Source organism: Choloepus didactylus, chromosome 25 (assembly GCF_015220235.1).
Source record: "Choloepus didactylus isolate mChoDid1 chromosome 25, mChoDid1.pri, whole genome shotgun sequence".
NCBI classification, from domain to species: Eukaryota; Metazoa; Chordata; class Mammalia; order Pilosa; family Megalonychidae; genus Choloepus; species Choloepus didactylus.
In genome coordinates, this window is record NC_051331.1 from 2,972,698 (window position 1) to 2,987,364 (window position 14,667).

The 14,667-nt window shown below is 44.6% G+C and overlaps 2 protein-coding genes across 2 annotated transcripts; both read right to left on the minus strand.

Annotated features, from left to right (window-relative positions):
- Positions 1-254: 254 nt before the first annotated feature.
- Positions 255-1,199, minus strand: LOC119520211 (olfactory receptor 2Z1-like). Its single transcript, XM_037817913.1, has one exon. The coding sequence runs from the start codon at positions 1,197-1,199 to the stop codon at positions 255-257; it is 945 nt and encodes a 314-aa protein (XP_037673841.1).
- A 10,133-nt stretch (positions 1,200-11,332) lies between these two features.
- On the minus strand, positions 11,333-12,277 carry LOC119520644 (olfactory receptor 2Z1-like). Its single transcript, XM_037818644.1, has one exon. It carries the CDS (start codon positions 12,275-12,277, stop codon positions 11,333-11,335), a length of 945 nt encoding a protein of 314 aa, XP_037674572.1.
- Positions 12,278-14,667: the final 2,390 nt, after the last annotated feature.

Consider the following 14,667-nt stretch of genomic DNA (forward strand, 5'->3'; position numbering starts at 1 on the left):
GATTGGATTTCAGGGGTTGGATCCCACTCATTGTACATAAATGTATAAGAATAGGATATAAGGCCAATATCCTAACTAATAGGTTAAGATATCCACAAGCTGGGATCTAGAATTCTTGTTATAAATGTCTTTTGTTTAAAACTGGACCCCTCCTCCCCCCCCCCCCTTATTAAAGTGATTGGGATCGCCACTTTTGTTTTCTACAAATCCACAGAAGGTCTCTGTGGTGAGGGAGGGTCACTCCAGCCATGAGCTCAACTCTTTGACCTGAAGCCAGCTCCACCAAGCCCCTTGACCAAAGCCGTTCTCACTTCTCGGTTCCTCAGGCTGTAGATGAGTGGGTTGAGTGTGGGGGTGATCAGGCTGTAGATGAGGGAGACCACGTTGTCCAGCTGTGGGCTGTGGTAGGTGCCAGGTACCATGTACGTGAACACAGCTGCCCCATAAAAGAGCCCCACCACGGTGACATGAGAGGAGCAGGTGGTGAAGGCCTTGTGCCGGGCCTCCGCTGAGCGCATGCGCAGAACAGCCCCCAACACGTGGCCGTAAGAGGTGGCAATCAGTGACAAGGGCAGCAGCAGAATCAGCACCCCCGAGATGGACAGCGCCAACTCATAGACTGTGGTGTCTGCACAGGAGAGCTTCAGCAGGGCGGGCAGCTCACAAAAGAAGTGGTCCACGCTGCGGGAGGCGCAGTAGGGGAAGTGCAGGATGATGGAGGTCTGAATGGAAGCGACGAGCACGCCAGAGCACCAGGAGGTGCCCACCATGAGCAGGAACACCTGACGTCTCATGAGCACAGGATAGTGCAGGGGGTGGCACACGGCAACGTAGCGGTCATAAGACATGAGGGACAGCAGGACACCTTCAGACACACCCATCATCATCAGAGAGAACATCTGAGCTGCACAGCCCCCAAAGGAGATGGAATCCTTTCCCTGCAGGTAGTTGGCAGCCATCTTGGGGATGGTGACCAATGGGAAGCCAATGTCCAACAGGGAGAGCTGGCTGAGCAGAAAGTACATGGGCGTGTGGAGCCGGGAGTCTGTATGGATCAGGAAGAGGAGGACAGTGTTGCCCAGAAGGCTGATGGTGAACGTGGCAGCCACAAGGGAGAAGAGAATGAGGTGTGGCCGTGAGTGGCTGAAGAGCCCCATGAGAATGAAGTCTGATTCTGTTGATAGATTTCCTCCCCCCATACTCTGGGGAGCTTCATTAATATGCAGGAAGAGCAGGACCTTTGGCAAGGAGTCTCAGTGGGGGTGGCAAGTAAGTTTCATCTCACATCAACTGTGGTAGTTTGGTGGAGGTCACCTGTAGCCTCTTGAGAAGCTTGATGAACCTCATCCAGGCTCAGTAGGAAGAAAAATGCCATGATTGATGCATTATGTCTGCTCAGACCTGGAGATGGGTGACAGCAACACAATGCTCATATTTGTCACCTCTGAGTTAAGTTGTTGCCTCCATCCTGCAGGCAGACCCTACCCACCAACTCTTGCAGTTAGATTTTCTGTCTCCAAGAGAGAGTATGAGACATCCTCAGTGAAACACTGGAATACACCCTTTCTAGATGTTCTAGGGACAAAGGAGAAGTGGAATTCTGAAAAGACTGGAATATGAAGCAAGGAGACTTTCACAAAAGGACGAGGAATGATCAGGCTGGATCAAAAATTAAGTCCAAAACCATGAGGAAAGACTTAATTCCAACTTTGTTGGAAAAACTTGCATCCAAATCCCCAAAGTCTGGAAGAGTCAGAAGTGGGATGACATTTAGGATGTGGAACCAAGACATCTACACTATAAAGGGACACATGAGTGACAAAGGTTAGAACCAAGCAGTCTGGGATGGTGGGTGACAAGTTGTCCCAAACATCAGCCATCTGTTTGAAGTTTGATTTTATAGGATGAGAGTGGAGTATGTTATGCTTAGCATTTATTAAGTATTCAATAAACATATGCTGAATGAATGAACTAGATGAGGAAGATGTCTTAAGTATCAGGAAGGACTGCCCTCACTTAACTAAGAATGCTTGACCTTCTTACCCTCAACCCCATGCACCCAGGCAAGCTCAGATTGTCTAGGAGTGTGATTTGCTACCCATCATCTACACCAGCAAGAACTTATGTGCTAAAGGGGCACCCGGTGCCATCAACGGAGAGTGAGAGAAGTATAGACAGGCTGGTTTATTAAGATCGAGAGGATTCTCCCTTGACTGAATCCAGTAGAGTTCTTTACCAGATGCCCAAAGGTGTTAGGCTATTTGGAGACCAGGAAGGGTCAACCTGGGTCCAGACCATTTGTGACACTTGCCTAAGATATCTTTCAGCTTCTCTGACATGATTTCTTTTAACCTTGAAACCGGGTAGAACTTCTTCCCTTGCCTATCCAGTGTCTGCTCTCTCTCCATTTCTATGTCTTTGTTTTGCCCATTTCAATGCGACACTAGAGCTGGATTTTCTGTTGCATCAAGGCCCATCATTATCCAGTCCACAACAATTTATTTATTCATCCATTCTTTCAACAAAAGTTAACTGAGCTCCTCCCAATTGCCAATCATTGAAGGACGCATAAATGACCCAGAGTGTGAAAAAGATGGACAAGTACATTTTTTTATGAGGTTCAGTCTCATTGGAGAGAGAGAGAACAAACAAGGAAAAGGTCAAGCCAGTTACTCCTTTTAATGGAAAGCAGTGCAAAAAAATTAAACAGGATGATCTTATTGGGAATTTACTAGGGCAAACACCTTTGGATGACATAGTTGAGGGAAATCTCTCTGGACAGCTAAGAGCTGCCCTCAAAATCTAAAGGAGTGTTTTGAAGAGAGGGAATGCCTAATTATTTGTGGGAAATCAGGGAGGCTGATTATTGTGTTGTCTAAGAATTTTCTAAGACTTAAATCTACCCCCAAATGGAACAGATAGCTTCCTGAGGGAGTGTTTGCCTTTTTCAATTATTGGTAAGTGGGCAGGAAATATAAATACCCCTTAGCAATGCCCTCAAAGGACTTAGTGCTGGATGGGGGCTGGGGTAGATAAGCAAATCACTTCAGGACCGTGTGGAAAGGGGGTTTCCATGGGGTGCAGAGCCCAACTCTGCCTGAAGGGTTAGAGAAGACTTTGCTGAAGGGGAGACCTTTAAGGTGAGTTTTGAAAATCAGGTAGGGTCGTGTTCCAGGTTACACTGTGGATCATTTTGGCATAGAGTTAAGATAATATACCCTGGGCTCAGAAAGAGTAGGATTTGAATGCAGCATCCTAGTCTTTTGACTTTCAGCAACTTGTTTAACCTTTCTTGGACTCAGTTTCCGCATCTGTAAATGGGGATAAATAACACCTTCCTCATAGGAGTTGCTAGATAATTAAATAAGGTAGTGAATAAAGGTTTGGCACATTGATAGCCATATGGGAATGGCTTGATATGGTTCCCGACTATTAATTCATATTGTAAAAAGAAGTGCAGGCACTGGAAGAGATTGGCTAGGTGGTTTCTAAAATCTCTTCTGACAGCGGGATACTGCATGCCTGGTGTGCAACCCAGTGTCTGACACGTAGCTAGACTGCTCAAGATGTGTTAGCTCTTTTTGTTGATGTTACTCAATGAGTAATTTTCATTCAGTTCCATGGCACAAAGAGGTCACTTTTGGAGGACTTTCTGAAATCACAGTTCCTTTGTTCTTACCCTAGTTCAGTGGTTTTCAACCAGAGGTGACTTTCCTCCCAGCAGGAGATGTGGGCAATGTCCAGACGCATTTTTGTTTGTCACATCTTGGGGCAGAGAGCTCTTGGCATCTAGAAGGTGGAGGCCAGGGATGCTGCTAAACACCCGATAACGCACAGGACAGTCCCCGCTGCAGAGAATAATCCGGAGAAAATGTCAATGCTACCGAGGTAGAGAAACCCCTCAACTGAAACCCATCAGTCCTTCTGAGATCTTCCTGGGATCCTCTGGAAAGCCTCTCACATCTATTGACTGGTGTTCAGGAAGAGATGAGCTTCATGTCACATGCACAGTTGGAGATTTCTCTGTGAAATGGCATTTCCAGACACAGTTTTGAAGAAAGACTTAGAAGACCAGTTCCTACTTAAATCCCTGGAGAATTGTGCTGTTTCCATGTCTATGTACAGAGAAGACTTTATTCTTTAATACTTATCCTTTGAGGCTAACTCAGAGCCAAACAGTCCTACTGGACCTTCTCAAAGGAGTTTCAAGTGAGGAAAATGTATGTGGTTCTTTTCTTCTCATATACATCTCCTATTATGCATTTACTACATACCAGGCACCATACTAAACTACGAGAAAGGTTGATGGATTTCAGTTGAAGGGTTTCTCCACCTCAGTGCTATTCACGTTTTGGTCTGGACAACACTAAGCATTTTACAGGCATTTCCCCCACTTAATCCTCATCAATAGGTGCTCTTTTTACCAGCACTGAATGGGTGAGGAAGCAGAGATTCAAAGAAGTACAATAACCAATGCAAGATCACTCAGTAAGCAAGTGGAGAACCAAGTGTTAAACAAATGCTGGTGAAACGTCTGAGTTCCTGCTTCTCCCTGGAATCCCACTTTCCACCAGCAATACTGTAAGGGACTGTTCAGGATGTGCTTCTCCAAAAAAAAACTTGGCACTCCTGCCCCAGTCACTTTGTGTTTGTCTCCTCTGTTTGAGGATTGTCTTACTGGCTGATGCAGTGCAGAAGCCACACTCTCCAGCCAGTGGGCTCCCCCAGTTACTCACCAGTCTCTGCTATGATGGGCCTTTCAGCTCATTCGAAAGGCATCTTCATCAATATCGTCCCAGTCTCCACCTGGAGGAGACTTCTTGGTTTTCCTCCCATTGGTGTCAGCTGGTCTACGATGCAACATAAACTGAATACACTGGCTTGGATATACACTGGTTTCTCTGTCTCCAAAGACTCTCTTGAATCTCCCCAATATCTTCTCCATGAAAGACCCTTTCCCTCAACATGCTCAACCCCTTGTTTCCCTGATCTCACCTTCCCTTCTGAGTACCCCACTACTAATGATGGCTCCACAGAGAAGTAAATATTTCCCCTTTCCAGCTTTTGGGATCCTCTGCAAACAGCTTCTTCAATAGAAAAGTGAGTCCCCTTATGTCATGGTTTGTATGGAGATTCAGATACATGCTTCCTGGGGAAAAACATTTCCTTCTACTAGCCCTCATCTCCCAGAGTCAGGCAGAAGAACCAGGTAGAGACAAGCCTTAGATCAGGCTGAAGTTGAGCAGCTTGTCTGCTGGTTCCAAATCAATCTCCTTTGCATTTGGCATGAAGAGTCCCTCCAACAGGTTCTTGACCTGACCATTGAAACCCTTCCTTTTCACGTTTTCTCATTGCTACCAACATCTAAGAGCTGATGCCCTTTGCTAAAAGTGAGAGCCTAGAGAAGGAGCACTGAGTCGTCAACTCCACTCATGATGGAGCATGGAAGGACCATTTCTCCAGGCAAAGGAGACACAGGGTCTAGGGCCCATGAAGCTTTTAGGGTCCAATGAAATTGTTTTAATTCCTTTTAAGTTCAGGGGGAGAATGATGACTATATCCACCCTGGATTACAATAGTCAAATAATGACTTACTTGAGATCCCAGTTCACCCAGTACTTTCCCTTTGATTGTCTATTTGTCTTCACTCTCAAGCACACAGCATCAGAATGCATACCAAGTACTCAGTAAACATTTGTGGAATGAATAAAATCTGCAAGGAAAATTCTTGGTTTGAGGTTGTGTCTAAGGTTGCAAAGTCACCTCTCTCTTTACTCTGATGGTTGAACTGAAGTTCCGCTTTCTGCCCTGGATCTCCAAGCTAACCTGATTTGGTCTCTGGAAACTGCTTCAGGGTTTGACTGCTTTGGACCATCCTGGGTAGGGAGCTCCAGGGGTCTCTGGGCTGTGTCAGAGAGTATGCCCTGGGTGCCAGCCTCTCCCCAGCAGTTGAGGACTCCAGGTCTTCCCAGCCAGAGCAGCTTCTGTGGAAGTTCAAGCACGAATATCAAAATACTGTAGACGAGCTTTCCAGGCATCTGGTCTATTCGGGGTCATGGCCGTGCTGACCAACTGAAAGAAATCTAATGGTCAGATGCCTGACTGTGAGTTGAGAATGCTCTAGAGACATATACAATTTCTCTTTCCCTTGAAACATCTGCATATACTTGAACTCAGCCTAATCACACACACAGAAAAAAATAGGGTATGGAAGCACCAGCTCTTTGGGCTCTTTTCTGCCACCAATATATCCTCTTTAATCAAGCCTAGGCCCCAGAGATCCCCCAAGCAGTGGGGCTCCAGGCTCTCACCCCTACTTGTGATGGGCTTGGAGACCCCACTCAGCCCCTACACATACATCAACACTCCTTATCCTGGGACAACTTCCCGATAAAACCTACTTGGAATCCAGCACCTTTGTTTTTGAATCTTGCCTTAGTCTGTTGGGTTATTGACAAAACACTCTAAGGATAGAGGCTCTGTGGGGACGGTGTTGCATCAGAAAGCTTCTTTCTGTCTCCCTTTTTGCCAGAGAGAGTATGGAGCCCTTGAGACTGGGAGCCTCCCTGGAGGAGAGGGAAAAGTCTTTTTCAACTCACAATTCCAGGCAGGTGGGAAACACTGTGATGGATAATTAGACTTTCCAGACAATGTAAATTCAAGCAATAGTGTCAGATAATCCAAAAGTGTTTCTTTGCCCCTCTGGGATTTTTTTAGTGTGAACAACAGCAAAACAAAGCAAAGCAAAACAAAACAAAACCATTTCTGATCTTCAGAACCTCTTCTGAATGAAATCATGGAGTTATGATGTTGGAAGAGCAGCCAGGAAATAGCCATCTTTCCTATTCTACCTCTTCTTGAGTACTTTCCTCCTCTAATCTGTATTCTCTGACAGTGCCTACTGAACTCACAGAAAGAGGGAAAAGACTAAAGAATGAAAGTATTGATATTCCATGGGGACCTTGGTAAAGTCACTGAAGAAGTGGGAAAGATCTTAAAGTGCATTCATTGATACCAGGCCAAAATTAGGGGATAAAATAGGGAGTCTGCAAGAAAAAGGAACAAGACCCAGAAGTAGCTGGTTCTGGAGTTGTAAATTCCTATAGGCAGGACTAAGAGCTACAAGTGAATCACAAAGGGATCGTCGTTCATCCCAGCTAATACCACATCAAAGTGTATTTGGGTGAGGCAGTCTGAAAGGTGATTGCTTTGATTCCTCATTTCCTTTTGCATCTTTGGGACTAGGGTGGAGGCAAACAGGTGTCAATAAAGGAGAGGATGGAGAAGATGAAGGCTAAGAAGTGTAGAGGTGGGGAGCACACCTGGAGAGGTAGTGAGCTGCCCGTGGCTGTGGTCATTCAAGCAGGGACTGTCAGGAATGCAGCAGGTGGGTGATGGGGATGGTAAATCTTCCCTGGGTGGCAGCAGGACTCCATGGTCGGTCCAGCTCCTAGCCCCTGTAGGGCTAACCTCTTCCCTCAGGATCATCCTACAAGCCCTGTCCTAAGGTCTGGATGTCATTTGCGGCCACTTTCTAAAACTTCTCCATGTACAGCCTCACCTGGACTGTGTCCAGGTAGGACTTCACCTGGTCATCATCAACAGTCAAACAGTGCAGGAGGGAAGGGAGGAGGGTGGTCTGAGGGCCCTTCTCCAACTCATTTAAAGGCCATGTCCCTGGACTTTGCAGAATTCTGTCCAAACTCCCCCCCCCCCCCCCAATCTGTCTTGCAAGATCCCTTTGTTTTACACACCATGTCCACACATTTAGGAACTAGCCACCATACACTCATGTCCAGCTTCTGAGCAATTACTTATGCCATGTATCTGCATGGAAACAGTCCTATTCCTTCATCAAAATCATCATCCTTGGGTGAGAAGCCAAAGGACACAGCTAGCAAACTGCGGTGTGATTTGAACCATGTCTATTTGGTTCCAGAGTTCAGCTAGGCTGTCGCACATGGCCAGGCTCTTGGACCTCCAACTCCAGAGCAGAGCCGGGGACTTTGAGCTTAGAGGTGGTGTCATTGAAGGGGTCAGGCTTGAGTGGCCTCAGATGACCAGTAACCTCTCTGAGCCTCGGCTACTCAGTTTGAAAAGACAGGAGGTTGAAAACGATGATTGCAGAAAGACATGGTGAGATTTTTCATTTTTCTTTTCTTAAAATTTTTTATTGTAGTAGCATATATGTACAATTAAAAACTTACCACTTTAGCCCCTTTCAGGTGTGCATTTCAGGTGTGTCAATTACATTCACACTATTGTGCTACTATCACCAATATCCATTACCCAAACTCTGCACTGATTAAGTAATAACTTCCTCCCCAACCAGCAGCCCCTGAACCCTATAATCTACTTTCTGTTTTTACAGATTTGCTTTTAGAAGTGGATAGAAAGAAAATACTACTATTTCATTTAATAAACAACAAGGAAAGACTGAAAATATTGAAAATAATCTACATTCAACTGCAGAAGAAATGAGGAAAAAAATGCAAGTGAATTTGGATTTTGATCTTGACTTGGATGCTCCTAGATGAAAATTGAGCAGTTGAATGAAACTGTATCAAAAGTCAGATGAAATTCTAGTCAAATTTTGGCTTCAAGGATTTTGAAAAAGAAAATATGGAAAATCTAAAGCAAATTTCTAGTTGGATAATAAAATGATGCTTTATTTTTCATGATATTAAATAAATGGTAAGACTCCCACACAGAATCTCTTGGGATATATTTTTAAGTGGCATTTAGTAGGAAATTTGTCAAAATGAATGGTTGTAAGAGTAAATTTGAATACATATGAATTATGTAGAAGACTATATTACCCTATATCATATTGAACAAGATTCAGAATTGTTGGTTACATAAGAGTCAGCTGTGTGAAGTAAAAATAAGATGTCCCTGTTACTATGCTGGCCTCAAAAATATTTCCCCAGAAAACACTTCTTTACAAGGGGATCTGAAATACGCCACCATACTGGTTTGAATCTGTTATGTCCCCCACAAAAGCTATGTTTTTTGATGCAATCTTGGGGCAGAATTAGTCTTTTGAATAGGGTGGAAACTTTTGATTGTTTTCATGCAGCTGTGACTCACCCAGCTGTGGGTGAGACTTTTGATTAAATTATTTCCATGGAGGTGTGGACCCTGCCCATTCAAGGAAGGTCTTGATTAGTTCACTGGAGTCCTTAAGAGAGCTCAAGAGTTGACAAAGATGTGGACACTTGGAGGCACTCGGAGATGCAGATGGAAAGATATTTGGAGATACTAAGCTAAGAGATGAAGCCCAGAATTTGCCCGGAGAAGCTAAGAGAGGACCCTCAGATGCTTGGAGAGAAATGCCCTGGGACAAAGAAGCAAGGATGCACAGGATCTGAAAGAGAGAAGCTGAGAAACACATTTTGGAGAGAGCCATCTGAAACACAACCTGGGAGCAAAGACCAGCAGATGTCAGCCACTGCTTTCTCAGCTGACAGAGGTGTTCTGGATGCCATGGGCCTTTCTTCAGTGGAGGTATCCTCCTGTTTTTGCCTTAGTTTGGACACTTTTTTGGCTGTGGAAGTGTAAATTTGCAACCAAATAAACCCCCTTTATAAAAGCCAATCCACATCTTGTATTTTGCATAACAACAGCATTAGAAATTCAAACACCCACTCACATTGCAAAATCCATCATTATTTAACATTTGGCCACCAAAAGAAAAAAGGGTTATAAAAGCCCTATTTTTTTAAAAATTTATTACTTAGCAATTATATAGCAGTTTATTTTTCCAGAGTATTTTCATATGCCTTATCAAAGCATTTTTACCTTTTCTTCTTTTATTGTGAAATATAGTGCACATAAAAATGCATAAACATATGTACAGTCAGTGGATAATTTAGAATGAATGCTCTCCCATCTACCACCCAAGCCCAGAGATCCCCATCTGAGCTGCTTTTTCATGTGGGTCAACTACTCAGAATTAACCACAGTCCTGATTTTGATAATCATTTATTGATTTTCTATGGCTTTATTACCCATATCTACATCCATAAGAAATATAATTTAATTTCTCTTAAAAACTTCATTGATGTATAGCTTTCATAAAAGCTCTCATTTTTAAAAAAATTCAATTTTACTGGGATATATTCACACACCATACATGTCCATCCATGTCCATACATGTCCATCCATGGTGTACAGTCAACAGTTCACAGTACCACCATATAGCTGTGCATTCATCACCCCAATTTATTTTTGAGCATTTTCCTCACAACAGAAAGAATCAGAATCAGAATAAAAATTAAAAAATAAAAATAAAAACACCCAAATCATCCCCCCATCCCACCCTAGTTTTCATTTAGTTTTTGTCCCCAGTTTTCTACTCATCCATCCATACACTGGAGAAAGGGAGTGAGATCCACAAGGTTTTCACAATCACACAGTCACCCCTTATAATCTACATTGTCTTGCAGTCATCTTCAAGAGTCAAGGCTACTGAGTTGGAGTTTGGTAGTTTCAGATATTTACTTCTAGCTATTCCAATACAGTAAAACCTAAAAAGTGTTATCTATATAGTGTGTAAGAATGTCCACTAGAATGACCTCTCGATTCCATTTGGAATCTCTCAGCCACTGAAGCTTTATATTTCACATCCCCGTTTGGTCAAGAAGATGTTCTCAATCCCACAATGCCAGGTCCAGATTCATCCCTGGGAGTCATATTCTGCATTGCCAGGAACATTTACATCCCTGGGAGTCAGGTTCCAAGTAAGGGGGAGGGCAGTGAGTTCACCTACCAAGGTGGCTTAGTTAGAGAGAGAGGCCACATCTGAGTAACAAAGAAGCTCTCAGGGGGAGAGTCTTAGGCAAATTATAAGCAGGTTTAGCCTCTCCTTTGCAATAGCAAACTTCATAGGGTCAAGCCCCAAGAGAGAGGGCTCAGCATGTGAAGCCGTCAGTCCTCAGTGTTTGTGAGAACATCAGCAACAATCCAGGTGAGGAAGTCCAACACCTCCACATCCACCCCCAGTTCCTCAGGGGGTGGGGAACCCTTTCTTGATTGGATTTCAAGGCTTGGATCCCACTCATTGTGCATAAATGTATAAGAATAAGATATAAGGCAAATATCCTAACTAACAGGTTAAGATATAGGATAAGAATAGAGTATAATGCTAATATCCTAACTAATAGGGTACAATATCCACAAGCTGGGATCTAGAATTCTTGTTATAAATTTCCTTTGTTTAAAACAGGAAAAAATCCCTCCCCCTTATTAAAGTGATTGGGATTGCCACCTTTGTTTTCTACAAATCCACAGAAGGTCTCTGTGGTAAAGGAGGATCACTCCCGCCACGAGCTTATCTCTTTGACCTGAAGCCAGCTCTTCCAAGCCCCTTGACCAAAGCCGCTCTCACTTCTCGGTTCCTCAGGCTGTAGATGAGAGGGTTGAGTGTGGGGGTGACCAGGCTGTAGAAGAGGGAGACCACGTTGTCCTGCCGTGGGCTGTGGTAGGTGCCAGGTACCATGTATGTGAACACAGCTGCCCCATAAAAGAGCCCCACCACGGTGACATGAGAGGAGCAGGTGGTGAAGGCCTTGTGCCGGGCCTCCGCTGAGCGCATTTGCAGAACAGCTCCCAAAACGTGGCCGTAAGAGGTGGCAATCAGTGATAAGGGCAGCAGCAGAATCAGCACCCCCGAGACGGACAGCGCCAACTCATAGGCTGAGGTATCTGCACAGGTGAGCTTCAGCAGGGCGGGCAGCTCACAAAAGAAGTGGTCCACGGTGCGGGAGGCACAGTAGGGGAAGTGCAGGATGATGGAGGTCTGAATGGAAGCGACGAGCACACCAGAGCACCAGGAGGTGCCCACCATGAGCAGGCACACCTGACGTCTCATGAGCACAGGATAGTGCAGGGGGTGGCACACGGCAACGTAGCGGTCATAAGACATGAGGGACAGCAGGACACCTTCAGACACACCCATCAACATCAGAGAGAACATCTGAGCTGCACAGCCCCCGAAGGAGATGGAACGCTCTCCCTGCAGGTAGTTGGCTGCCATCTTGGGGATGGTGACCAATGGGAAGCCAATATCCAGCAGGGAGAGCTGGCTGAGCAGAAAGTACATGGGTGTGTGGAGCCGGGAGTCTGTATGGATCAGGAAGAGCAGGACGGTGTTGCCCAGAAGGCCCATGGTGAGCGTGGCAGCCACAAGGGAGAAGAGAAGGAGGTGTGGCTGTGAGTGACTGAAGAGCCCCATGAGAATGAAGTCTGACTCCATTGATAGATTTCCTCCCCCCATACTATGAGGAGCTTCATTTGTATGCAGGAAGAGCAGGACCTCTGGCAAGGAGTCTCAGTAGGGGTGGCAAGTAAGTTTCATCTCACATGCAACTGTGGTGGTTTGGTGGAGGTCACCTAGAGCCTCTTGAGAAGCTTGATGAACCTCATCCAGCCTCAGTAGAAAGAAAAATGCCATGATTGATCAATTGTGTCTGCTTGGACTTGGGTGACAGCAACACAATGCTCGTATTTGTCACCTCTGAGTTAAGCTCTTGCCTCCATCCTCCAGGCAGGCCCTACCCACCAACTTTTGCAGTTAGATTTTCTGTCTTCAAGGGAGAGTATGAAACATTCTCAGTGAAACACTGGAACACAGCCTTTCAAGATGTTTTACAGACAAAGCAGAGGTGGGATTCCAAAAAGACTGGAATATGAAGCAAGGAGACTTTCACAAAAGGACGAGGGATGATAAGGCTGGATCAAAAATTAAGTCCAAAACCACAAGGAAAGACTTATTTCCAAATTTGTTGGAAAAAAATTGTTTCCAAATCCCCAAAGTCTATAAGAGTGAGAAGCAGGATGGCATTTAGGATGTGGAACCAAGACTTCTACACTGTAAAGGGACACATGAGTGACAAAGGTTAGAACCAAGCAGTCTGGGGTGGTGGGTGACAAGTTGTCCCAAATATCAGCCATCTGTTTGAGGCTTGATTTTATAGGATGAGAGTGGAGTATGTTATGCTTAGCATTTATTAAGTATTCAATAAACATATGCTGAATGAATGAAGTCGATGAGGAAGATGTCTTAAGTATCAGGGAAGACTGCCCTCACTTAACTAAGAATGCTTGACCTTCTTACCCTCAACCCCACACACCCAGGCAAGCTCAGATTGTCTAGGAGTATCATTCACTACCCATCATCTCCAACAGCGATAACTTATGGGCTAAAGAGGGCACCTGGTGCCATCAAGAGAAAGTGAGAGAAGTATAGAGAGGCTGGTTTATTAATATTGAGAGGATTCTCCCTTGGCTGAATCCAGCAGATTTCTTTACCAGGTGCCCAAAGGTGTTGGGCTACTTGGAGACCTGGAAGGGTCAACTTGGGCCCAGACCATTCATGACACTTGTCTAAGATATCTTTCAGCTTCTCTGACATGATTTCCTTTAACCTTGAAACCAGGTAGAGCTTCTCCCCTTGCCTATCCACTGACTGCTCTCTCTCCATCTCTAGCTCTTTGTTTTGCCCATTTCAATGCCACACTAGAGCTGGATTTTCTGTTGCATCAAGACCCCTCATTATCTGCTCTCCACTATTTATTTATTCATCCATTCTTTCAATGAAAGTTAATTGAACTCCTCCCAAGTGCCAATCATTGAAGGAAGCATAAATGATTCAGAGTGTGAAAAAGATGGACAAGTACATTCTTTCATGAGGTTCACAGTCTCATTGGAGAGAGAGAGAACAAACAAGGAAGAAGTCAAGCCAGATGCTCCTTTTATGGAAATAAGTGTAAAAACAATTAAACAGTATGCTCTTATTAGGAATTTACTAGGGCAAACACCTTTGGATGACATAGTTGAGGGAAATCTCTCTGGACAGCTGAGAGCTGCCCTCAAAATCTAAAGGAGTGTATTTGAAGAGAGGGAATGCCTAATTATTTGTGGGAAATCAGGGAGGCTGATTATGGTTCTGTCTAAGAATTTTCTGAGAGTTAAATCTACCCCCAAATGGAAAGGATAGCTTCATGAGGGAGTGTTTACTTTTTTCAATTAATGATAAGTGGGCAGGAAATATAAATACCCCTTATCATTGCCCTCAAAAGACGTAGTGCTGGATGGGGATGGGTGGGTGGGTAGATAAGCAAATCACTTCAGGACAGTGTAGAAAGGGTGTTTCCATGGGGTGCAGAGCCCAGCTCTGCCTGAGGGGTTAGAGAAGACTTTGCTGAAGGGGAGACCTTTAAGGTGAGTTTTGAAAATCGGGTAGGGTCGTGTTCCAGGTTAGAAAAGGAAGGTCATTGCATTGTGGATCATTCTGGCATAGAGTTAAGATAATATACCCTGGGGTCAGAAAGAGCAGGATTTGAATGCAGCATCCTAGTCTTTTGACCTTCAGCAACTTGTTTAACCTTTCTGGGACTCAGTTGCCCCATCTGAAAATGGGGATAAATAACACCTTCCTCATAGAAGTTGCTAGATAATTAAATAAGGTAGTGAATAAAAGTTTGGCACATTGATAGCCATATGGGAATGGCTTGATATGGTTCCCAACTATTTATTCATATTGGAAAAAGAAGTGCAGGCACTGGAAGAGATTGGCTAGGTGGTTTCTAAACTCTCTTCTGATGGCAGGATACTGCATGCCTGGTGTGTAGCCCAGTGTCTGGCATGTAGCTAGACTGCTCAATC

Excerpts from the sequence above, each read along its gene's own strand:
- LOC119520211 (XM_037817913.1), bottom strand. The coding sequence starts at position 1,199 with ATGGGGGGAGGAAATCTATCAACAGAATCAGACTTCATTCTCATGGGG.
- LOC119520644 (XM_037818644.1), bottom strand. The coding sequence starts at position 12,277 with ATGGGGGGAGGAAATCTATCAATGGAGTCAGACTTCATTCTCATGGGG.